The sequence below is a fragment of the Aptenodytes forsteri genome, unplaced genomic scaffold, assembly GCF_000699145.1.
Source record: "Aptenodytes forsteri isolate BGI_AS27 unplaced genomic scaffold, ASM69914v1 Scaffold103, whole genome shotgun sequence".
Taxonomy (NCBI): domain Eukaryota; kingdom Metazoa; phylum Chordata; class Aves; order Sphenisciformes; family Spheniscidae; genus Aptenodytes; species Aptenodytes forsteri.
In genome coordinates, this window is record NW_008796051.1 from 5,981,257 (window position 1) to 6,008,776 (window position 27,520).

The window sequence follows — 27,520 nt, forward strand, 5'->3', positions numbered from 1 at the left end:
AGAGAATGACACTCCTCAGGACACTTGTCTCAGATGGAAAAGAACCAAGTTCAAGTCCCTGCTCCAAATCAGGCAGAGCAGAGATTAATGGTGCGAGAAAAATGCCTCTGAAGTACCACAGCCAGCGAGCTACTGATCATTCTGGCATTTACATCTCTTCTGCTGTTTATTTTCTTCTACCACAAAAAAGGTCAACCATTTCAGCTTTGTTCCAGCACAAAGACTGCTCATTGCACTGGATAGCTATGGAGGACAGCTGGAGAGGAGGAAGGTGCATTCCTGATGTGCACAGGGGACGGAGCCCCATGCTGGGACATGCAGTGAGGAACACCCTCCACATCGGGATGTTCATGGGAGAGAACAGCCAGGTGACAGGTGACTGGAAGGGCAGAGAGACACCATGTCTGTACCCGACTCAAACTAATAAAGCATGTGGGAGAAAAATATGTGTCAATAAGATCTTGTTTCTATCAACGTCTTGCAGCCCCTCATCTGACTTCAGTGGGGCTGCTGTGATCTGGAAGACTTCGCTGGCTTTGAAGGCAAGAACTTGCCTCTCACCTGAGAGATCTCTCTGCTCACCTCCCAGACTTTAAGCTCAGCTATGCCCCTAAATCAGGGTAGCAAAATCTTGCCTTCCCCATCTGCAGAGTCTGCATAGCTTCTGCTGAGCTTAGCGCTATGATCCAAGAGCCCCTGGTCATCACAGGAGCAAGATATCCTGGACCCTCTAATGTTACTGCTGATGACAAGGTGAGGCTTCCAGCCAGCCTTCCCGCAGCACTTGTGGGAGCTCAGCAGGAGCCAGAAGCAAGAGCTGAGGTCCCACCAAGCTCCCGGAAGCACTCCAAGAAGAGCTATTCACCCAAAAGGTTCTGGCTTGGCCTTGCAAAAATTCAAACCTGGTATTATGGCACATTGTCCATGCTGTCCCTGTTCAAGCTGGGAATATGAAATCAAATTCCCAAACTAGGAAATACTTTTTGAAACCCAATTCTTGCCTTTGAGCAATTGCTCTCATGCCTCCCATCTCTCTCACTAACCCCATTTATCAATATATTTATTCCCATTTTGTTCTCACTATCACACTGCCCCAGTAGTATCAATCTTGCCTATCTGAAGCTTCCTTTTCTGCTAAAAATCAAGGAGGGAAGAAACTTTCCGAGATCAAACACTGTAAAAACAAATGGCATAAACCATCCCTCTCACTCCCTTTCTTGACAAAGTTTCTCCATGGAGAGGAAGAGGACCACAAATACAATAAACAACTTTCAGATATATATATTAGTAAAAGCAAAAGCCAGTTTCAACCTAACTCTTCCCACTTCTTACCCTGACAGAATACAGATTTCTTTGTTATTTATTTGTTAATAGAAACACTTTCAAACAATAGTAGAAGAATAACGATATCTGTCAAAACTCGTATTTCAACTATTTCAGTGGTGGTTTTCAGTGTCATAGGCAGGGACGAATCTTTTGTCCCTCATTCAGGTAGGTCTGCCACTAGTCTCAACTCAAACTCCGGGCTCATATGAGCATTTTGTAACAAGTTCTCAACCAAATCACCCTGGATTAGTCGGCACTGCGATGATTTACATCAGAAGACAGGCTAACCTGACTTGATTTAACAGAAGTTGGTGGTTCCACCAGGAAGGTGGTTTTAAGGTGGGTGCATTACAAGAATTTACATCCTATTGGCAATTTTTTTTTTCTTTTTTTCTTTTGTTTTGGTCACAAAGTGTAAACTAAACTGAAGCAAAAAAATCCAGGCAATAGTGACAAGGCATCATCAATTTAATAGCATCCCTTATAACCAACACTTAAAGAAACAGGTCATTCCCAACGTTATGAAGACATTAAACTGAGTATAACACAAAATGGCTGCTTTACAAATATTTCACTCCAACCACACACTCAGGGATAGAAGTTAATCTCCCAAACCAACAGAAACAAGGAACCTTTCTCTTTTGCGGTAGAGGCAAGAGCCCAGCCAAACAGTCAGTGGAGAGACTCCTTTGTCCCACAGAATCTTCTCACGCACTAGAAAAGCAGTGAATCAATGTAAGAAAAGACCTTTTTTTTGACACCTTTGATGAAACATGCAAACTGCATCAAAAGAAAAGGCGGCTGACACCAGAGGAGATTTAAATCGCTAGAGGAAGCCAATTCAAAAGCAATTGATTGTTACAAACAAATTTAAGAAGGTTCGTAATTATTGTCAGAATAGTAAGAAACAGCAACTAAGACTTACTACCAAAAAAAATAAAATACAGAACATTACAACCCTCCACTCTGCCAGCAAAGAATAGCACAAAGTGGTTTAAAAAGAAGAAACAGGCTACTACTATTTTTGGCACAGGGAAGAGCCACATACAGCTTTAATGCTTGAAAATGAATCCCGTGTTATTATTACCTAACATGTACTCTGCAAGTTATTGATGGGGAGGGGGATAGCACCCCTCAAACAAAACCAACATAACTCTCCAGCATTGGCTTAAGTTGTAAATATTTAAAGTTATTCTCAGTGTAATGTGTTTGCAGCAGATTTTGTGGTGTTGGAGAGAAGAGGAGACTTCACACTGCAGTCCAGAAATACAGATACTCATACATCAAAAGCAGGGAGCATACGGTTCCACCTCTATTTTAATACAATGGTCAAACGAGAGAACAAAATTCATGCATTGGGAGTTCACCGCTGACAACTTATCTCCTCATACAGCTAAATCTGTAAAAGAGAGAAATTGTCGCAGATAATTTCCTCTTAGACACCGAAAGAGGTCTGAAACTGCTGTACAGTACAGCCCATTTGACAGCAGATAATCACAAGACACCAACAGCTGTGAAAACACATGCTAAGTAAGGCAGAAATTGAATAAATTAGTAGAGATACACAATTAAGTGTAAGGAATGCCTGTCCACAATATTCTATTGATTTCACTGCTCCGTTTCAGGATATAAAAAGCATTAACCAAAGGAAAGAATGCTTAAACTACAATCCAGCAATTTCATCCTTTATGGGCCCTAATACACAGTATCTCAAGAGATACGAATGTAACATTAGTTGCATAAAGCCACCTAACCATGAAGAGAGGGAAAAGCTTTATTACGTCACTCCACTGCTGCCAATTAAATGAAAATATATGAGACCTAACATATATTGTAACACCATCACAGATTAGAATTAGATGATTAAAATCATCTCTCTGCTGATTCTTCCATCAAGAGGAAGCTGAGCCAAATTCAGAAGTGAAATGAGGAGGATAATACAGCTTGAACTGAAGGCTGAGAGCAAGTACACAGCAATCAGCGTTTAACAATGCTTCCACTCAGACTTAAGGCATCACTTCATTAACATCATTCAAAATATTTACCTTGTTATTGTAAAGTACAATGCATTTTAGGCAGGGCACTCTACGTGCTCAAGGTGATCCTCCTAAGTTAAGAAAACGTTTGTAACTTCTACCTTTCAGATATATGCCATACATAAGTCTGTATTCAGCTGCCTGAATCGTTCATCTGAGTGATTACTGATGTGCAATTTGGATTCCCTGACACCAAAAGAGTTTTCTTGAAAGTATCACTTCCAAGCTGTACCCAAAACTACCACTGCCTGAACTCCTTGGCTGCTCTAGTCAGCGAGGAAAAAAGCAATCTCTGTGGAAGAATATGAGCAAATCAGAAAGGGATAGTTACAGGTATCGTTTCAGATTCTTTCACTTCAAGATCAATTTTAAAAGATTTGAATATATTAAATACTAGAGAAAAGCATAATCATTATAAAAAGGGAGGACAGCTTTGATACTTAACTAGGAAAAGAAAAATAAAAGTGTGTAATAGAGCAGAAAAAGATTACTGTATCTGCAGAAAATCCTTTCAGGAGCTACTTTTTGTGGTGACAGCAACAGCCCAGCCTCAGCAAATGTCCAAGCCTCAGATTTACGTGGAGAACTTCTGCATCTATCTGATAGCCCAGGGACAGCATTCACCACATGATGTTAGAGGGGAAACTTTGGGAAAGCAGTCCTGTCAACTTCTTAAGACTCAAAGCCTTAAGTAGTTGCATGACTGTATCTCAGTGGAAGTACTCATTTTTTAGGTTCCTCAAAAGGGAACCAGCAAAAAAGAACAAGAAAAAAAAAAAAATCCATAAAACTAGACAACACAGACTGAATCAGTAAACTCTGAATCATGTAAACTATTTTAAGTATATAGTTTTAAAGAAAATTATAACATTAAAAAAGTAACTGCAATTTAGGAAATGTCCTCAATTGCTGTAAATTAGCATATTTGCACTGAAGTCCCTAGTCCTACGCAAAGACAGGATGAGTTTTTACTCTATTTTCAAAAACACCTAAAATATTTCCCAAGCCACTGAATAAGTGAACATACCTTTTTCCACTTTTTCAACAAACATTTTGATTTTCTTGTACCCTAGAAATTCTTTTACCCTAGAACCCTTAGTTGTTAAGAAACTTCTGTAAAATAAAACGTATGCAAAGTTACTTGTGTGATGACTGATTATGTCCTTCAGTTACTGCCACCTCCAGCCTTCCTCGCCACCATTCCACTCCTCACTGCAGAAAAGTAAGCGCTAGTACTGACTTCTGTAAATTAAGAATATAGCCAGGTGTGATTCTACCCCACAAGGCAGCAGTTCAATACTAGCACAACTTTTTTGACATCAGAGGAGCTACAAGGCTAAAGCTGGTGCCAAGGAGTGGAGTCAGGTCTGGCCTTGCTACTTCTCCTACCCAACTATGATGACTGCTGTGACAGAGAGTTCGCAAGAAGTTGTTTAGGAACTAAAGGACTGTTACAGACAAGTCCCTGGTCAGAAGTGGGCAAGGTCAGAGAGATAGAAATCCAGCGCTGAAGAAGCAGTTATTTAATGTAACCCATCCAAATGCTTCCTTTTAACTTCTACATTCTCTTGTCTTTATTGTCATTCATCACAAAAGAAAATGAAAACCATAAGAAATACTATATGAGACTCAGAGATGGTAGCCTAATTCCAGTATTATCCACACCTAAGTCAGCCCTCATTTTAGCACAATTAAATTGAACAAACACTACTATGGCACACAGACATCCTTCCGTACATCCTAGCACAGAATAGACCAGAATGTGTTTATTAAAAGCTTACGGGCACATCTAATTTAATAGCCACAAGTTCTTTCTGGCCATACTTTTGTTGAGACTGATTTTACATCTGCTGAAGATAATGAGTATTTTCCCTGACTGTAAGGGGATCAGATTAGGCCTAACATTTTTAAAACAAATCCTTCAAGTTTCTTTTTAAATAGATTACCTAATATTCTCCCAAAGAAAGTGATGAAATATTCACAAGTAGATTGCTCTTTAGCTGCTTCATCCAAAGCTAACCTGATGAGTGACTCTATTTGCCTAAATAACCAGAAGGCTTTTTTCCTTCCTCTTTAGTTATCCAAAGGCTTACAAGGACACACCAAAACCAAACTTAAAGCATACATCCCTGTAGAAAAATTGTAAACGCTAGGCATCACTTAAGAGGACATAGTAAGATAAAGAGGTCACACTGGCTAAAATGGTGGTAGGAGTTTTTTTCAGCAAGGCATGAACTGGGTATTATCTTCATTTTTCATACCTCTAACGTTGTAACATTGGAATAAGAGCACTAAAAGTTTCCACAGTTGAGAAAAAGGTCCTCAAAAATTCTCAGCAATGCCACTAAGTTATGCATCCACAGTTAAAATACCTACACACATAATGCAGACCTTCTGATTTCAGCTAGAAACCTTGACAAATGCTTTCCATTGCAGTTAGACAGTTCCGATTCCAATATGCAGACAAAAAGAAGATGGTGAAAATGTAACAATAAAACCTGCAAATATTTAAGGTATGAGAGAAATTTCTTGAAAAAGTATAAATGTTATCAATATATTGTTAAAAATCTAATCACCCATCCCTAAAAATATACCAGTATAAAATAATAGGATTGTCGGTGTCCTGTTTGTCACCCTTTTACAACCATATTTTATATGGGCATAGGCAGATGACACGGATGAACCAGATCCAAATGAGATAAGCAGCATTATGTTTGTATGGCCACGCGACCTGGACGCCAGCACTGCTCTAACGTTTCCTTTTCTTTGCTATGGCTGGATAGAATCAATTTAATGCATTCTTGTTCCCATAAGACCAACAGCAGCTCTACTTGCCCAGCCTTATTCACTTCAAGGATTAATTATTTTCCCAAACAGTATCTCAAATTCTTCTGCAACCCCTCAATGAAAGTTCATTACACATTATTTTTTGTACTTTTATCACTCTTTATGTTCACTAAGTGGCAGTGTTTTCTCCCAGTTGGCCACTCTCCAAGTTAATGTTTGTCAAGTTTTCCTCAGTTATACACTACACATTTTTTTGATCTTCTATAGCATGTCTCTTTCTTCATGCCATTCCTGAGGCCAGGAAAGGTTTTCTAGCAAACATTGCCTCCCTTCAGAAAGGCTATGCTTATTCTCTTTTCCAGAGTCTGAGAGTTTCACATTGGTGACCTTTTTGCCCACCTCTGCAACTATTTTGGCACATGAAGGTTTCATCTCTCATTTTGAAATTGCAAATATAGTTGCGTTAGCCCTATCAGTAGCCCAACCAACCCATGTTCTTCCTACAAATGTAGAAACAAGCTTTGTCAGGGCACAGCTGGCCCTGCAGACCTACTCTCTTATTTGAGACAGAATAAACTTTTCCATCTGGTATGATTTGCACATGTGGTGGTACACTCTGTGTTCGAAACTCAATAATCACAGCTGCCCAGTGCTGTCCCTTGCACAGTGCTCACTCCTGCAGATGAGAAGTAGGTAACAGTTAACAGAGAAGCCCCTTGGCTCTTCTATAATATAACATCAGTAAATGTCATCCAGGAGGCATTCAAACACCCCCTTGCAACGTTTAAAGATGCTTTTATAAATTTAGTATAATGATCCTTGAGAATGTTCTCCCTTTTTTCCTTCTTCTTCTTGGTTTTTTTGTTGTTGTTGTTTTGTGTTTTTTTTAAATAGGTGAATTGCAGAAGATGGGGCCTCTAGGAAATAGAATAAAAGTAGAATTGGACCATCTTCCAGCACAAAATAATTGACACCATGCCTGCTAATGAAAACCTGTACACTCATGAAAAAGGAACAGATATTTTGCTTTGCCTGAACACCTCTCTTTACCTTATCTTTTTTTTCTCTATTTTGTAGTGCGACTATCAAGAAAGAATTATGGGATTGTACACAGGAAAATAAAAAGGACTATGAACCTAAAGCAGAGATCATCTGTTGCTTGTGCTAATGACTGCTTAGAAAGTACACATTTCAAAACTCCTTTTTATTCTGTCACAGAATCATAGGGCAGTTATCTTTAATAGCCATTACTCGGACAGATATATAAAGAATATATTATTTCTCTAGCAGTCGTTATCCTATCAAAAGAATAATCCTTAAATGCTTTATGTCATTCACTTTAGTTTTTTCAAGGCTGACAACATTTTGAATAAAGTGCTCTGCCATTCATGGGAGGTGTAAGCCCATAACTGGAGGATTTTTTTGCTTTTTTCAAACTGCTTGCAATGTTAAAAACCAACTGGTGAAGAGGTGGACGTACCGGGCCAGGCTTTGTGAATCAGTGTAGCTATATTGACATGAAAGTTTTACATCAGCTGAGCATCTGGTCCTTATGGTTATGAACAACAAGAGAGAACTGGCTTTTCAAGCCCATCGTGGCAAGAGACATTTAAAGAGTAACAGCTGTTCCACTTTCCCTTGGCTGATTTGGACTTGTGATTTTTTATGAATCTGCACAATATGCCTACCCAAACACTATAAACATTTGCAAATGACCTGCTACGCAATAATTTTGCCCTAATTTATGTTCAAATTTTGACTGCATAAATACATCTACTTTCATTAACTAGCATACAGGTAGCAGTACTTACCTGTGATCTAAATGATGAATAGAGAGAATAACCCCTGAATTCAAATGGGCTTGTTTTAAGGTCACCAGGATTGTGAATTCATATTTATTTCTTAACTTCTGAAAAAAGATTTCAGCTGTTTCTGGAGATGCCTTTACACTTCTTGAAGTATCTAAAAAAAAAAAAAAACTATAACAGAAAAACTCTCAGTATAAAATCTTGTTTTACTTTACATCCTCAACAAAATTACAAGCTACTTCTGAGGAGCACAACTGAACAGACGGGCAAAAGCAGGGACCAAAGTATTTTAAACACCGGCTTTTACATGCAATGTGAGCCATCTCAACGAAAGAGAACACATTTTCTAGGACACCCATTCTATTCGGGGGGGTGTTTTGTTTTTACGACAGGGTCATAACTCTTTTACTTTCTCCATGGATGGCCAGATGGTACCTTTAATATCTCGTCCAAAATATGGACTCACTAGCAGTGAAGCAGAGAGTGACAACACTGGATATGAGCCTAAGCTGTGAAGCGCGACCTGAGTAACTTTTTAATGACTCCTACAAAAATGTTATGCTTAATAGCTATGCACAATTAATTTAAAAAAAAAAAAAAACAAAACACAACAAAGAGCAGCATCTCTTTAGGGACAATTTACTCAGCTTTAAGTAATAGTTATAAATAAACTTGAAAACTCACCATCTTTCAAAATATATTGTTGCTAATTAATCACTATATACTCCAGTTGTGCAGTATGTTGCTGCTGCTTCTTTCACAGGATGTTGTGAACATTTGTTAGAGTAATTGCACACACACAATGAAGATTTTGCTTTTAAAAACCCCCACACAATCAAGACTGAAGCAATGTTTCTGCTGAATTTGCATGGAACATGCATAGAAAATAAAAAGGCCCAACCTTAAGCCCTCTAGAGAGATAATTTACAAAATAAGATGTCAAATGCTAGAAAAACAATTCCCAAGGTTTTCCACAATACATTATACTAGAAAAAAATTAATATATATTTTTAATGCACCAAATCAATTCATTAGTGTGTGTAATCAACTGTGTAAGAACGAAATCATTTCACAAGCTTCTTGTCATTGCAATTTGACCATCCTGCTCTAATTCAGGGACACTAATTCAGGGACAGCAACAGCAGCAGAGAGCTAACTGCAATAGAAACTGTGATTTCTTTTGACAGCGCTGGAGCTGAGCTCTCAAGTAAGCTTACACTGCTGTTCTTAAAAACAGGTTTATTCTTTAAGCTGCACCTATGAAGATGCTACTCTGTATTAACAGCAAACAGTTTATTGTGGTTTATGGACCAGGAATATTTTGTAATATGTGTTTAAGAAATGCAACAACCTGTACAACCCTAAAGTCCTAACCAAGCTCCTGCACAGTGTCACACCAGGCTGAATTTGATTCATTTTTTACAAAGGGGAATCCAAAAGACAAAAAAAAGGGGAAAAAAAAAAGGAAAGAAAAGATAATTTAAAGCTTTTTTTTGGTGAAACTTCACGTCTTTTCTACTGTGGCTTGTGTAACTCCCTCACTGTAGCAAAATTCCATAGTATTTCAACGGAATTGTTAATAAATCATAAGGCAACTCAAATACAATTACATCAAAGCGTTCATTTTTAGCCAAGGGACACTACCAGAGTGGAATGACATAGGTTTGCATGCTGGAAGATAGTTTAACTGCATTAACAATTTCTAGCAATATAAACAATCTACTCCCAAGAGACAGAGGAAGGACACACAAGGAACATATTCTCTAATCACGATCACAGGATCCTCACGCACTGCAGCTCTCAGCAGCAGCTTTCCTACCAAGATACAGAAGAACACAGGAAAATACAGATGTGGAACTCACTTCAAAGCCTATAGAGTCCAATTCCTAGATGCAAAGCACATCCTCCAACCCTGTCTGCCATGGAGCTGGGTTTCTCATCTTAGAAAGCCCAGCCAGCACCTTCTTCTATTGCAGGTTCACTATCATTAGAGCATCTACAGAGTCTGCTTTTGGGCCCACAAACGTATTATGTTTACACTGAAACAAAAACAATCTCATTTTGATTAATGACAGATGATCTGGCAAAGTATAATCAAACTATATTTGTGCGCTTGTGTGCGTTGTCAAAAGAGTGTTTGCCCTGAGGGGCAGAGCCCCCCTGCCTGAAGGGCTTGCAGCCTCAGAAGCCTCAGTCAGGATGAGCAGTGCAACTTTAAATAAAAGTGGGAGAACAAAACCCAGAGCAAGCTGAGACCACTGGAATGCGGGAAGTCATCTTGCTTACATATTAATAATTGTTACTACTTTGTAACAACACTCTTGTCCCTCCAACCGCCTTTTATGCTTCTTTTATGCTTTCTTGGTAGAGATATTTCACTTTGCCGTCAGTAGACAATGAGATTATAGAAACCAAGCCTATAGAGTATACACCATTAACACCCCATGCTTTTTCAGCCACGGTAATTCAATCTGATTCCCCCTCGCCTGAAACATTGCAGGAGTTGCTAGGGGAAAAGGGAAGGGTGGAGAAAAAGGGCTATGAAGATGATTGCCACATCATCATCATCGCTCACCTCCCTGCCATTTATACAGGGCTGATAAAGCACACATCCACGTGAATGTGATAGTGAAGAAGCTGCATAGATCCTTCATCCAACAGCTTCTGTGTCTGGTCACTTCAGTCTCACTCTGATTTAGAGAGTGAGCACACGGGAATCTATCGAGGCATTTAGGTACTGAATAGATACTATCAATTTCTATGAATGTATATTGGAGTTGGACACACAATATGGTTTAATATGGCAGCAGGAAAAGACAGGAGGTATACATATCAAATGTGAATTTGATGGGAAGACAGGAGATAGGAAGAGGGTTGGAGGGAAAAAAAGTCAAGCAAGACAAAAAAGAGAAAGTCATGTCAGAATTGTGGGAAATAGCAGGATTGCAGAAATTGGCTGTTCTTGTTCTGTTCCCATTGACTCCAATGGATTTCTTTCAGGTTCCCTCAAGACAATGAAATGGTACCAAGAAGGAAGATGAGAAATGCAGAACAACTACCCAGGAAAAGAGGAGGTATACATATCAAATGTGAATTTGATGGGAAGACAGGAGATAGGAAGAGGGTTGGAGGGAAAAAAAGTCAAGCAAGACAAAAAAGAGAAAGTCATGTCAGAATTGTGGGAAATAGCAGGATTGCAGAAATTGGCTGTTCTTGTTCTGTTCCCATTGACTCCAATGGATTTCTTTCAGGTTCCCTCAAGACAATGAAATGGTACCAAGAAGGAAGATGAGAAATGCAGAACAACTACCTTTTTCCAAGAATCCAGATTTTCCCTGCACAGTTCTGAACGCTGGAAGATGCTAGAGTGCCTCTCTGTCCCAGTTACCCTCTGGTTTATCCCTCTACATCGTTCCTAGTTTTAACTACTATCACACCCTACCAGTGGAAATCATAAATGCTCTATGCTGGAAGTGGAAAATAGACCACGAAGACTATGCTTACTTAACAAAAATAAAATCCACAACTTTTCAATTAGAAAGAAATATTAATTTCTACCAAATTCCTATGATACTCTCATTAGCACCTGATGAAAGAAAGTATATATAACACCCCTACCATTATACAGGGACAGTTCCAGTCACACATAAATAATTGTCTCCCCCTCCTACATGCACTTTTATTCTAATTGGAGCTATTGGGATGCAAACACTGTGCTACAGATGGCCAGTGCTTTAGCAAGGAAACAAACCCTCGCCGTCAAGTGGAGCTCTCCAGAGCCCTCCCAGTCCTCATTGCTGCACTGAGAGAGGAGGAGGAAAACAGATCTGCCTCTATGCCCACAAGAGAGGAATCTTTTTTGAAGTCTACCCTGTAAATCATTACCCGACCACTAGGTTGGACAAGAGTTTTCCATCCTTTTATCTGTAAAACCTTATCTGGGTACCCTATAATCATTCATCATGGCCTTACACTACCTTCTTGTATACAGATAAAAGTATCAAGACCTGATTAGATCACACTGGAAGCCTATATATTAAGATTATCGTCACATTAACTGCTGGAGTATTAAATTGCCAAAAAACATGGCCACTCGCTTTTGGTATTGTAAATAGGTCAGTTCATACTTGCTGTACCAAAGAGCTACACAGCCTTTTGAGTTATTACTACTCTGATGAAGCACAGCACCCTTTGCTCAGGGCAGGCACCAGGTGGATTTCTTAAAGAAAGACCACTGAAAGGTCCTTGATCCATTAGATCCATTCTTTTTACACTAACACAACAGTGCAAATCCCTCATTCCAATTGCCTTTGAACACTAGCGGTAGGTGCTTGATAGATCACCAGCTGCGCTCAATAAATACTGATTCGGGCTTGTTCTTGACATTTGGCTTCCAGTAATCATTTTAAGACCCGAGGAAAATACTTTACTGGAACTGGACTTCTTCTATAATAGCCTGGAAAATCAAACTGGTAGATATCAGATAATAATTTGTGGTTTCTCAACAGTTACATAAAAACCTCATACTGTGAATATTTCTAATACACAAAACCAAAGGCATAAATCTTTTGATATTAGAATGCAAAAATAAGGAGACAATTATTAGTTTGAATGAGACATTTGTCTCTAGCCATGATACTTATATATTGGGTTTACTTTCCTAGAATATGGCATGTGTCTGGTTTGACCACACCATGACAACTCACAAACCCATAGTGTCAACACTCCATCTTTAATTTACAGACGAACGAAGTGCAAAGTGACAATGAAAGAAACAAATACCCAAACTCAAAGCATGTTGCACTTCTTGTTCAAGTCAAAGGTTGTAGCATGGAAATGCCTTTAGAAGGAATAATAACACTCATGTGGTAACACATGTGGCTGGGTTGAGACATGCAAGTTAGCAAAAGTACTGAAAACAACACAGCAGACTGGGGGAAGGAGGCTGGAAGAAGAGAGAATTTCCTCTTACCGTGGTCTGCAATGATAACGATTTAGAAGGACACAGACAAACAGTAGGTGGTGGTCAACCTTCAGCTGCAACATCTAGTTATGAGGTGATCAGCTGGCCACAGGCGCAGAAAACCAAGTCTTTTAAGATCTAACATTGCAAAGCAATCTGAAAACCCAGTGAAGAAAATCACTGACCATAAGAGCTGCAGGAACTCAGCCCTTCAGAGGACAAACTTAGTGGCTGCCTCTACCCTGTGCTTGCAGCAGCCATCACAACTGGGACACATTTTCACTCTCAGAGACAATCTGCAGTCAGAGCTTTGCAGCGAACACCAAAGCCACACAAGTGTCTCCTGGAGGTGCCAAGTGTAGACACTGTTATTTCAGCCATGCTCATGAGATGATAATTACTACACTGTAACCAAGACAGTAAGTCTAACTTTCAACACTACTCACTCCACAGGTCCAAAGGCACTTCCACCAGTCTAAACTGGTGCTGCAGAAAGAGGCGGTCAACCCTTTGCTCTGCCACCAGCCTTTAATTCCTTCTCCTCACCCCTATGATGACAACTGCATTCATGCAAACATATGAGGAACCATATCAAGCAACTGATCCAGCTATTACTAGCCGAGCTCCCCCCCACAAAAAAAAAAGGTGTTGGAACAAGTTACTGGAAGTAAGGAGGAAAACTTCCATACACAGCACCAGCAAGGTACTAAATTGCACAGTGAAAAGACTACATGCAAATACGGTTTAGGACAAGCCATTCATTACAGATGTTTTCCAGTCCACAATAAAAACAAACAGTTATTAAATAGAATAGGTAACTTGTCTTAGCAAAGGGTGTGCTCTGGAGTTTCTGAAGTGCATCTAAAGCTAAACATACAGTATGAACTGAATTATAAAACAAACTCCTGCAGAAAAGTCTTTGAAGGAGGCATTCTAATTAATTGAGCTCCACAGTTTGTTTCATGTGCACATAATCAGCTTTTAATAGCAGCATCTATAAATCAATTCTGCATCTGACTGTAGGTTTGCTGAACTACCCAAATTAAATTCTAGTGGCTTGTGAGAAAAAGGAGAAGGACTGCAGGCTAAAAAGAGTCTGAAAAATATAATAAGGCTAGCTCAATTTTGTTTCATTTTCCTACACTAGTTGGGATCAGTGTCACAAGCATACATTCACATCATGTCACTTCCCCATATTAGAATTTTGGCTAATCTTTTTCTTAACTAGGGATTTCACACAGCCTACAAAGGGCAACAATATCTGAGACTGTTTACTTTATGTTGTTCTTTTATTTAAGTAACCAACATGGCATGCAAAGCCAATCCAAAAGCATAATCTTTACAAGGTTGAAGGGTATAGCGGGTTTTTAAGAGGAGCACGGTGCATTCAAATTCAGGAGTTGCATTCTTATAATGAAAACTGAAGACAGATGGAAGTAAAACAACCTTTATTAGACCAAAACACTGCTAGACATGTTATGCTTTAGATACTTGGGTGGGAAGGTTGACTGGTTTGCCTTTTTTTTTTTCCAAATACACCTGACTTTTTATTTGAACTATTTTTATTTGAACATAAGATACTGGTTGATAAAACATTTTGAGCTACTTTTCCTATATATTTGTTCATCCCCTTCTCATAGATTCCCAATCATTTCAGAGACAACAGCAAAACAGGAGGAGCTACAGTTTTCCAGACCCACATGAACCTGACTTGGTTTCTCTAAGGCTGTGGGAAGGAGCTCTGCAGGAGTCTGGGGGAAGATGTTGCAGTTCCACCTCAAGTTTAAAAGACTACAAGATCTGGGGTAAACACTGACCCTGTAAGACTCCCACTGGAGCCATTCCAAAAGGGCGTGCATGACGTGCAGGGCCCAGGAGCACTGCCCAGTTCCCAAGTCTGGGTGAACACTGGGACTACAATCCAAACATACGTCAGGATCCAACCAGGTACATCTAGACCTTTATGCACCCAAGTGCTCCTTATAAACTGGGTACAGCCTGGTCTCACCAGAACAAAACCTCACGAATGCCGGGAGCAAGGACTCTAGTAAATCTCCCAAGTTGAATGATCAGGACCTTGGGATACCCTACGGACTGTTTAGGGGGGATACCCCACAAACTGCCCTTGTAGTTTAGACACCACCACAGTGACCACCAATTTGGTGTGCTTCCCTTCTTATTTCCAGTAAAGAAATGGCTCAACAAGGATGTATGCAGAAAGAACTGCAATGGATGGGAAGGAGAAAAGGAGGAAGACAAAACGCACTTCAGCCAAAACTAAACAATCGAAACAAAAACTGACTTGAAGCCAAATCATTAAATCAAATAAAAACAAGGGGGAAAATGTCACAGTTTGTTCTTGCAGCATTTGGGGAGATTCCAATCACCTTTGCTTTGTAGCTTTCTCTATTCTGAATGTCAACTACAGCTTTGGTGTGTCATCCAGCAAGGGCTTTCCTCCAGCTCAAACCACATGCAAAGTCCCAGGAGTCACAACGGACCGACACATGAGACTAGAAGAGGGACTTGTCTCTGAACACACACATTTGTCCCCCAATTATATTGACTGTTCATACTTATATTCTAAAAAAATGTTAATCATATCGCTTCTGGCCAAAAGTCTGGGTCATCTACAAGCTACATACTTGTGTGCTTAAAGTCATTTTGGCATAGCTGAGAACACAAATCCACTGTGGGACAAGAGGGGGAAAAGGTACTGAGAGCCAGGACACATATGCTTGAATACAGCTGTGATGTTTCTGTTCTGAAATAACCAAACCATTATTAAGGACCTAACTTGCTTGTGTAATCGGGAGTAGTTTGTGCGTTTGCACAAGTAATCATGATTTCAAAGTGCTTTGTTTGTAATCTTTTGTTCTCCATGGTCAAAGTCCCAAGAGAATTTTTGCTTGGTTTGTTAAGCTTGTTTGCTTTTTAAACTTTTTTTTTTTAAACTAAAGAAACACTAAAAATTGTCAACTATGCAAATGAAATTAAAATAGAACATATTTAATAGGGGGAAAACCCTCTACCTGATATGACAAAACAGGATAATTGAGTGGCAGCAAGCCCTCAACCATTTCTGCCAGCTCCTGGCACTGACTTGGATGACTTTTTAGGAAAGAGTTTGCAAATCCAAGACTCTCTGGGGCAAAATACAGCTGTAATATATTGTGCATTCACTGTAAATTGAGAATTATACCACCAAAAATCTGTTTCTGTCTAGGAGCATTCTGCAAAAGAGATGATACAATGCTAGTTTGAGAGTGATTATACTAGTGGCTGGGTTAAGCCTCTGAGCTTATACACTGGCTGCTTCCAGAAACCAAGGAAAGTCACATCAAGCTGAATCTTTCTGCAATGCTAAGCTTACCTTCCCACAGCCCGACTACTGACTTCCCCTGCTGAAACAGCCTCCTTTGCATCCCTGTGAGTCCACAAAACAATTGTTCAGGTGCTAGCCACTAAAATACAATCACGCTCTTTCAAAACATGGCCAAACCCCTGAGATGATCTTGGGATTTTGGCTGTGAAACAATTCTTTGTGGCACACACCTAACTTGACTAGATCACATTGTGTGGAATGGGGAAGGTGGATCTTTTCTTCCAGCCCAGCCACCTACTACACAAGCAGAATCCAACTGCTTCGGTGAAGCTGTCAAATGAATGGTGCAGCTGCTCGGCATGATTCCCCACCTGGATTACAGATCAGGGAAATGTCCTTTCAATGGTGGCGTGACTCAGTTCTCAGCAGCACAATACAAACAGCCATAGTTAGCACCTTTGCTTGGTAAGTAGATCCGTACAACACAGGGAAAGAGATGCAGAGAGAACAAGAGGGGGATTTACACCACTATAAACACCCATTTGAGCATCAGGACTAGGTATCACAGCTCTCTCAGTCTCAGGCTTAATTTGCCAGACCACAATGCTGACACTTAGACATCTCTCATCCTCCCTTTGGCTGTGGTCCCTTTGGCAAAGAAGGAATTTACACCAGGATTACAAGTGGGAGCCATTTACTGTAAGGTAAAGCAGCCCGGCTGCACTGCAACAAGTCAGGTGTGCTCTTCCAAAAATATGTAGGGTCCATGACTGAGGGTTTCATGACTTTTGGACTCAGTAGGCAAAAAGAAAATAAGTAAAGAGGTAAATAAATACAGTAAAGGTTCTAGTGACTGTATCTACAATAGCGTATTTCTGACAATTTTTCAAACCTTTTGCAAATGAAAGGATAAGAAACGTGACTGTAGGAAAACCTGAACTTTAAATGTATGGGGTTCCAGATTAGAAGTCTGTATTCTTAGTACAGGAGGCTGAAACAGCTGATTTGCTTAACAAACAATACAGATCCTACCATGCTAGATTGTTACTAAAACAACTCCCACCAAACTGCCAAAGAAAATGTGAACATGCACTCCTGAACATTTCTGAAAGGAATTTAAGGAATGAGCACATGAACACAGGGGGAAGCACCACACAAAAGTACTATCAGGAATTTTTAAATGCATACAGAAAACCACTGTTCCTTGCTCACAAGAAATACTACCCCTTTCACTGCAACTATGTCATCATGCAAGATACTATCACCAGGAGAGAGGGTGCTACTCTGTGGGGACCTACTACGTGACAACAAAATGACGAAGATAAAAGACAACTTCTGTTCTTGTTATAGACATTCCACTCCCAGGAAATTAAAATGTGTGCTGTATGGTATGCTCTGCCCCAGGTATTTATTATTGTAATGCCTTCTGGTGATTGATAGGTTCGGGTTACCAATTATATGATGCAATAGCTTTTTTGATTACTAGTTTTCCCTAGTCTATATTCCAACACTATTCTCAATTCCTCTTTAAATTCTGAAGACTCCTTGTATTTGCTCCCTCATAGGTAGTATCAAGTGCTGCTACTTACGATGATGTTGTTTAGGTTTTTCATGGCCAAAACCACTATAAAACCTATTATGTTTGAACAAGGACACAGAGGTAGCGTAGAGTGGGATTTCTGTCTGCGATTTCATTTCAAGACAGGTTCCAGCTACATTTAAAAGGTTGCAGCTACTATAGCTTTATAAATATATATGTGTATATGTACATGCACACACTCACACCCCTTCAGGCACAAAGCAGTTTTCTAGAAGCTGCTTTGAGAACACCTTGAAACCTGTGGAGAAAATCAAGCCTGTCTTGTTTTCCTTGCTGCTGCCATCTGTGGCATATGCACCTAGTTACGCTTGGCTGCATACTGTCATATGAGCACTTTGTGTCAAACTGACCTAACAACAAAGAAAAATATCACACCAAGAAATGCTGTTAATACTGGGACACAGACAGAAGAGCACAAGAAAAATAATGCATTGCCTTCCACCCCTACTGGTACTGTAATAAGGGCATGACACACATGAGAACTGCTAAAAGACTGAATTTATTTCCAGTCCCTAGTCATATAGCACGGTCAGGATTTAAAAAGTTATGCAAGTCACGCCGAGGGGGAGGACAAGAGGAGGAAGCAGTGTTGTCAGCCTTTTCCAAATGAAAAAGCAGGCTACCAAAGGTAAACAAAGTCTAATCAATTGAAAACAATAAAGTGCAAACTTAAAGGCAATATTAAACAACACAAGCAGGTTATGCTAGGTGTAGATCAGGCTGGATTACATGAACTACCCTTCTCCCAGAAGATATGACACAATTCAGGCTTCTCAAATATATCATATTCCAGTGGTGAACTGGGTCATACGATGACAGACTGTAGAAGACCGGCACCCACCATGGCACCTCTGAATTAGGATCATGCTGGTGTAGATACTCCTATATCCTCTGAGCAATAGACCACATCTCTCCCTCACTTGGTTCTCACTGTGCAAGTGTAAGACCTATTCATGACCTCTGCTTGGTCATTTTCTCTGAAAAGCTCCTTTCCCTGTAACCCGTATGCTGCTCCTGAGGACCTACCACCTGCAGCCTCTGTTTCACAGAATCATTTAGGCTAGAAGGCACCTCTTGAGATCATCTTGCCCAACCCCAATCATTTGTGGATGCCCTGGAGGGTTTAGGTTTTTTCCCCCATTAAGAATTTGTTTCTCTCTCTTTGCAATGGTTTGCATCTCTCATCCTAGCTTTCCTTCACCTCTGGCTTTCTGGGGTATAATTGTTCTTCTACCCACATTAGGGTTAATTGCCTTCAGCTCACCAAAATTCTAAGTGTTGAGGCTGATTTATTTTCATGCAACACAATGGTGAGCTTAAGAAAGCATTAATATGAGATCCGTCTTAATTTCCCAATGACCACAATGATGTGGTCTGCATGAAAGATTAACTTCTGACACAAAAGAATGGTCAACAGTCACCAACTCAGAGAGCTCCAGAAAACCCAAACCTTCATCCCAACAGCAAAAGCGGCACAGCAAGGCAGGGGGAGGAAGGCCACCACTGGAAAAAAATTACATCCGAAGCATGCCAGACACATCCAACAACTCTTTTGCTAGCCACAGGTCTCCGGCAGTGGGCTGAGCAAACAGCAGCAGATGGGAGGAGAAGGCAGGAGACTGAACCATAAAGAGGATTCTGGTATCAGCAGAAATGAGGTGAGAGGAGGGATACCCAAGCCACCAGCCGTCCTGGCATTCTCAGAAAAATCTCTACTCACTTGATATCTGTTTTAATGCCAGGAAAAGAAAAGACTAGAAGGATTTTGAATTGGAAACGTTAAAGAGAAGGGATATCAAGGAATACTATACACACAGCTCAGCTATGAGCAGGGCAGACTGACAGAAAGTACATGGGGGATGCAAGCTACCGTTGCCAGAGGTCCCAAGGAAGCTGAGGAGGACCAGAGTTCAGATTCTCCTGCAAGACGATTTATTTTAAATCAGGTATTAATGGAGTCCATGCTTCTATGGATGTGTCTGTTAGCCTTGGTGAATCAGCTACAGGTTTTAAACACATGCCCGATTTATAAGCTTGGATGAGTTAAAATTAGAAATGCTTCCAAACCCTTATTTCCTTGGTCTTGCAGGCTTGTTTTAACTGAGTACTATTAAAATATACTTAAATGCACCAAAGAACAGTTTTATGGAGAATGCAAAGGCACCAGTTTGATTTTCATGAGTATTAGGTGTTCGATGCCCTTTTGTGTCTTTGAAAATCTCTTCCTGTACTAGAACAACTCCACCAACACTCCGGATTTGCAGAGTACAGAAAGACTTACAGGGTCATCCACCCCATCCTTAGCATATTAACTAAGCATATTGACTAACTGAATGTCACACAATGACCACAACATAGCTAATGTTTCCTAGAGTTTTTATTTCATGCTATCTTGTACAATATCAAAAGTCAGGAGATTTCCACCACTCCCTTTCGGTAGCTATTCCAGAATCTAAACTAGTTCACTGTGACAGTCTCCTTTTATCTTAAATCCTCTCCATTTATAATATCATTACATTACTCTTACCTCTAGCTCTTTGAATACTAAATAATTCCTTCATTTTAAACTTCTAAGAATCTTCTAATACTAGACATTTATCATACAACACTTTTGTCATTGCTTGGACAAGCTGTACAGACTCAAGTTCTTTCAAAAGCTTTCTTAGTAAGCCACTCCTTTTTACTGTATAATCAGGTTTGCTGTTGTTCTCTTCACTCCCTGCAATTCATTGATATTTTTCTGAAATGGAGAAACCCAGAGTGAATGCAATAACCCAGACACCATCTCAGTTTAAAAAAAATTCAAGCTCCCAGATCTCTTACTACAGTATACTTTGCTTATGCTTCAAACGGTGTATGCAGGGATTCTTAAAAAGAGCATCGCTGCCCAGGGTACACAAGGTTTTCCTCAGGTCTACCCCACTCCTTGAACAGGTGCTGAGCAAAGCTGGGACTGTTTCAAGTTCAAGGGATATTAGCCAATGTTACAGGAAATCTTAGGAGTGCCTTTGAAACAGCCGTGGCCCAATATGCAAATGCATGTTTAGGGAGTTACTAAAACCCAGATTATCAACCTCAAAACCACAAAAGTTCCTTTGGAACCCTTCTGGAGCGTTATGCAGCTGTATTTAGAGACTGGTAGACTTCCAGCCATGGAGTCAAGGCTGGCACGTGTCGTCTTCTCTTGGTAGGATAAACAGTATGGATGTTACCACCGTCTAACTATACTTAAATAAGCATTTTTGCTGGGGAAACCTTATAAACGTCGCTCTGTCTAACAGAGAGAACAACTCTAAAACTGGAGGTCTTTTTCTTATTACACTCCCTCTACGTTTTTAGAGAGGGAAATTGCCACTCAAATTCCACTAAAAGAGTTCTCAGTTATGGATCGCTAGCAGTATTGATTGTAATGGCTCCTTTGGAAACATTACAGTCTATCGTAGCAACGTTGTTGCTGCTGCAAATATGGTAATCTGCTAAAACTCTCTTGAACCGTCTTCCGAAGTCTCTCAGTCTGCTCATCCTTTTATACCATGCCCATTGCTTTAGCACCTTGCAACAGCATAGCGTTGAGTAACGTCTCCCAAGACAGCTCCACACAAAAGTCAGTTTTCTAAGCTCTTATTTCCCTCTGAAGTCATCAGGATCACACACCCCAAAAAAAGTATGCACAAAAAAAACCCAAAAGCAAACAAAATGTTGTTTAACATAACAAATAATGAGAAATTTTTGCTGCAAAATTCTTCCATGTTGAAAATGGCTACAGCATTTTTTTCACCCAAACACGGTTTAAAGAAAAAGGAAAAAAAAGAAAAAGGAAAAAAAGAAAAAGGAAAAAAAGAAAAAGGAAAAAAAGAAAAAGGAAAAAAAGAAAAAGGAAAAAAAGAAAAAGGAAAAAAAGAAAAAGGAAAAAAAGACATTTACTCCCTAAATGGGACCATAACTTAAATATTTGCTACAAGTTTCTTTTAAGTTTTTAAAGTTCAGTAACAGCTACCTGAAATACCTGAGTGAACATTCATAATGGGTATTTATCATGGAAAACATGACCAGGCAAAAAAATGAAAAACTGAAGTACCCTTTCTTACCGTATTTCTTCTTGGATTTTCCTGAGAAGAAATCTTTCTGACAACACTGAGATGGAAAAATTAGTATTCCTTAAACATTGAGACAAAATTAGAGGAATTTAGCCAAAACAGAGGGCGGAAAAAAATTCAGTGAAAAATAATTTTTCACCCCTTATTCAGCTCTACCTTAGCAGTGCAGGTAGGAGAATACAGCTGTTCTGTGGATCTGCGCCTTGGCACACGACCGAACAGGATAAAATATAGGGAATTGAAGAACAACTACATGGAAGTACAGTTTCCTGTGACAGCTATATATAATCTCCAGCTCTTACCTACTGGTTTTAAATAACTTACAAGCTCAGTTCTGTACCTCCCTCAAGACTCAGTGGAAGCAGTGAAGTTAACCATTCTTGGAGTTATTTTTCCAAGCCGGCACCTATATGCCCTGGAGGATACGGACTGGGAGAATGGAAGCAAGGGGGTGAGAGTAGGAAACCTATTTCCCAGGTCATACCAAGACAAAAGAAAAAAGGAGGGGGAAAGGGGGGGGGGGGGGGGGGGGGGAACAGACATTAAGACTGATATAGATGAAGGGATGTATAGGAGATGCTGCTGTCCTCTCTGAAACCTCATTGGAGAATGAACCGTGCTGCAGTGGGGGAAAAAAACATAAAAAACCCATTAACCTAGCTAGTCTCAGCCACGCTTTGTGACTACAGAACTATGTCACAGCAAAAGCAATTACATAAGGGTAGCAAGACCTCATTTTCCCACGTCACTACCCCTTGCTAATGCAATCCTAGGAGATGCTGCTGTCCTCTCTGAAACCTCATTGGAGAATGAACCGTGCTGCAGTGGGGGAAAAAAACATAAAAAACCCATTAACCTAGCTAGTCTCAGCCACGCTTTGTGACTACAGAACTATGTCACAGCAAAAGCAATTACATAAGGGTAGCAAGACCTCATTTTCCCACGTCACTACCCCTTGCTAATGCAATCCTCCCCCAGCAATATAGAAAGATATGCTTGACAGCTACCCAGAAGAGTCACTGTCCCCGCTTCTCAGGGCACACGTGCTGCAGGTGCTGTGTTCTCTCTGGCATACAGGACAGGTGCTGTCCTGCTGTCAACATCACATCTTTGTCTTCAACTGAGATCACTGCACCCTGCTACACTGCCAGGAGAGGCTGTCTGGTGAGCAGCCATCTGCGCTTGGCTGCTCCTGATGGGGACGTCGACGTGGAGAAAGGCCTCCCTGGCCTCTGCTCCTCTGACCATCCTCACCCTTCTCATGGCACCAACTAGGGCTCTGCCCCACATCACCACACTGACACCGTCTTCATGTATTTTCCTTCCATACATGCTCCAGAGCTGCACATCTTACTCATTTTCAGCTTTCCAACAAATATGCCAGGTTGAGCCCCGAGATAATACTAGCCTCAACAAGGGTTTTGTACTTGCAATATTTCAGAAGAGGCCTGATTGTAAAGGTAGGAACAAGCAAATGCAATTCTGTCTGTTACCAATCAGTATGAATTGTTTTGGGCAATACTGAGTGTAGAAATGGAGCATGGTTACTTGAATTAACCTGAACAACCAAACTCTCATTAAAAAAAAAGTCTTAGACACTGAGTACTATCCCAATAGAAAGCAGATCCTCAGGGACTTCAATTTATTGCAGATAGTAGGTGCAACCTGGCTGTGAAAAGCAGCAGGTCAAGGCCATAAGAACACAATAAAATATGACATTCCTCTAAATGGAGTCAAACCCTCACTGATTAATAAATGCAGGTACTAATTCACTGCAAAGGTTGAAGTAGCAGAGGCTGGAGGCATTAGCTGTCCCACCAAGCCCAGGCAAAGCAGTGAAAGCCATGCTGCTTGGCACTGTCTCCTGAGGGGATCTGGACAGGTAAGGTACGGTGCCTACACTGGCAAGCAGGTATCATTTCTCTCCCCATGCTGTAGCTTCTTCCAGAATCCATGTTCTTAAGAATTTAACAGACTGAAAGGTGACAAGAGTCCATATCAAGACACATGGCAAGAGATGCGAGTACAAAAAAAAAAAAAAAACACACAAAATCCAAAGGCTATGGAGGGAATATTTAATTTCTGCTTATTTCCTTTTCCTCCCCCCAAAAAGCCCATTGTAGAAAAACAAAAAAGATACAGGACAAAAAACAGAAAATTTTATGTAAAATACCTTTTCTTGCAATGAACAATGATGTCATTTTTAGAACCATACTTAAAACAACTTTATTGCTCTATACTTATGCCTTTGTGATGCTTTATATGCCTAATACACACTCTCAGCAACATTATTGATTTGAAACTTTCAGCATTAAGACAGTTACAATCCCCAAATGCTACAGGCCAAGTTTTCTGTCATTCCTTAACATTAGTTTTTATCAACTATGCACTAATGACTACATACAGGGATTACAAGCTTTTCTTCTCCAGAAACCTGAGTTTCCTTGGTATCTCCGGTATATTAGGTCCCCATTCACTTTCCACTTCCCAGTTCTACTCTCTGCTGTGCCATTACAAGCACCAATCACAAGTCCACAATATTTGAGTTTTTTTCCTCCCATAACTTTTTCCCCTTCTTTTTTACAGAGAAGCCAGTATGACAGTGGTTAGCAAGCAACACAGTCTCCAATAATAGGTATATTCTTGATTATTCAGCAGTGTATGGTTATGCAGTGGGTGAGTGCATCCTAGTTCTCCATGCATGGCAACTCAGCACGGTTTGGGATGGGAACTGGATGCAGGGTTCTCGCATACTACCTCCTACTTTTTTGGGGCAGGCTCTTCAAGCAGCAGACGCTTCCCAAATACCTCCTCTTGCTAAGGCTGCTGACAGGAGGAGGTATTCAGCTCGTCTGGAGCAAGGGGATGCCTCGTGGCAGCAGGCTCTGCTCTGCGGGCCTCAGCAGAAGCAGCCCAGCTCTTCGGGGCTCTTCTTCAACATCCAGCCCGACTCCCCAGCAGCACCGATCACAACCCTGGCAGTGCCGTAGCACAGTGGTTACTGTTTGCATGGGTGCAGAGGTGACTTTGGAACGTGCCAGAGGTGGAAGCAGATGGGGCAGCAGGGGGAAAGCCATATGCTGTTGTTCCAGGTATGCCAAAATCTGGTCTCTCTGGCTATCGCATTGTCATAGAGTAATTGCTTATACTAGGCATTTCTAACATTGAAAAACACTCCAGTACTTACCGAAATTAAACTCAATTATTCCAGCCTTTCCCAAAACTAAGGGGTGAGGGGTTTTCTTTGTCTCACCAAAAAAATCTGAGAATTTTTATTATCTACAGATGATCTCTATGCTGGAGGTTCCACATTTTGAGTATTCAGTGATTCTGAGAGAGAAACCAGATGATTGCTTCCAAGACAAAAAAACTGCAGATAGGTATTCACTCTGCAGTCAGGCATGCCAGTTGACAACATTAGCATCCTCTCCCCCAGCTGTCTGCTACTGCTCCTCTGGGAGACAATTTGGGTCTCAAGTACAGCTGGAGAAAGGGGATTTTATGGGACTCTCTAATCCATGTCACTGCAGTCAGCCAGGTTCACTCCTGAAACTTGCCAACTTTGCCATCAGTAGACATGGGAACACTCATATGATCTCTTGCTTTGCAAAAGTTGTGGGGACAGTAACCTCTAGCTCCCAGGCAGTGGCAAGCAGCTGGGAACAGTAATATTTTCAGCAGGCTCAGCTGGAACCTGGAGAAAGCATCTGTCCGTAGTTTCAGTGACAGGTGGCAAGGAAAAAAGTGTGTGTGAAGTGCATAGGCAATGTAAAACCTATTCCTATAATGAAAGAAAGTTTATTTGCATCTAGTTTTAAAGCTTTATTTTTAGTTCCTTAATTTAGTAATGTCCAGAGATGATGTCACGGGCCAAAAACAGTCATCTTTCCAAAGGGATACAAGACATTATATATATAGTAATATTGTCTTGCTAGCATTTTAAAAGTGGACTAATGATCCAGTCATGCAGCATCATGAGGCCTGTTTAGCGGGTTTTTTTCTGCCAGCAGTTTGTGCCAGCAAGCCCCAATTCAAAGAACAGTAGTGCTGAGTCCTTTCGTGCATCAGACTGACAGCTTAAATCCTTTCTTTGGTGTTTTATAGCACATCTTGTTCCCTATCAGAATATACCATATCTTGCTTCTAGAACTGTCCCTCCTCATCAGAAATATCCAAATATATTGTTTAACCATATTAAGAGTTACATATCCTAACTGGCAAAGAAAAAGCTTATCCTCTGAATGAGTTCCAAGTTCTGCATCCAGGTACACAAGCTCCCACATTTTCGTGACTGCCACACCCTTTTTATCTTTTCCTTAAATACATATTCCTGTGCTTGTAACCATCTGACCCTCCTTTAGCCTCCTCTTTGAGGCATATATACACCTTTTTATGGGCATATTGTATACATTTGTGTACATATTTATATACATTCAGCCTTTATTTAGGTTCTCACACCTCAGAACACCATTTCCTATTGCAAGTTCAAATACCTGGCTTCACTGGGACCCTGCATGTGCTTCATGTTAAGTAAGTCTCCTGAGCATAGACTTAAGTCAGATATGTCTGACCCATTCAAAACCCTCAATAGCCTCCAGCCTCTGTTGTTGGCGGGTTTATCTGCCTTTTCAAATTTCCATGCAGTTACATATGCAACAAGTGCTCTTGCAGCAATATGATGTTCATGTTTGCATAGGAAAATGGCCACATTGACTTTCATCTCTACCAATCTCCTCAAATTGTATTAATGCAGTATATTTACAGAGAAATAATTGTAAGAATAACAATTGGTATTTCTCCAAAAGCCATCTTCAAATACATTAATTAGACTTCAATCCACCCACCTGATTTGGGCTTTACCTTTAGTGTCATCCCTGTTTTGCAAAAGGAAAACTAAGGTATTGAAAATTTCACTGACTTATGTACCAACAGAGAGGTTTGTGGTGTAGATATTCTGACTTCTGTTCTGCTGCTCTGACCGGAAGAGGAATAATTTTCTTCTCAACATATTTTGACATAATATCTGCTGTTGGCTAGGAAGTGCTGGCAGATGTTCACATGTAGCAACACTAACATTTTGGAAGACTTCCTCCTGTTTTCTATTCATAGTTGTATCTTCCCACAAGCTACACTGGAACATTTTACAATTACTTTGCAAATCACATTTTTCCAGAAAGAAGTCCCTGCAGCTAACTAGAGCCAGATTACAGTGGCATTGAGGTGCTACCATCCACTACAACAAAGGAACATCAGGCACCTAAAAAGCTTTAGAATTCAAGACCACAGCATCTAATCCTGCTGAAGTCATAGAATCGTTGTCGGAAAAGCTACAAGTCCATCGGGCCCAACTGATACCAAAACAATGCCAAGTCCACCACATCTGTCTTCTAAATACCTCCAGGGACAGTGACTCAACGACTTCCCTAGGCAGCCAGCTCCAATGCTTGACAACCCTTTCAGTGAAGAAATGTTTCATAATATGCAATCTAAACCTCCCCGGCACAACTTGAGGCTGTTTCCTCTCGTCCTATCGCTTGTTACTTGGGAGAAGAGACCAACACCCACCTCGCTACAACCT

General features: G+C 40.5%; 1 protein-coding gene across 1 annotated transcript in view; it reads right to left on the bottom strand.

Annotated features, from left to right (window-relative positions):
- The window catches only part of NELL2 (neural EGFL like 2), a 158,179-nt gene that overhangs the window by 125,934 nt on the left and 4,725 nt on the right, over nucleotides 1-27,520 (bottom strand). The window contains 1 exon segment of the mRNA XM_009286250.1: nucleotides 7,961-8,111. Within this exon segment, the coding sequence (XP_009284525.1) occupies nucleotides 7,961-8,111 (151 nt within the window).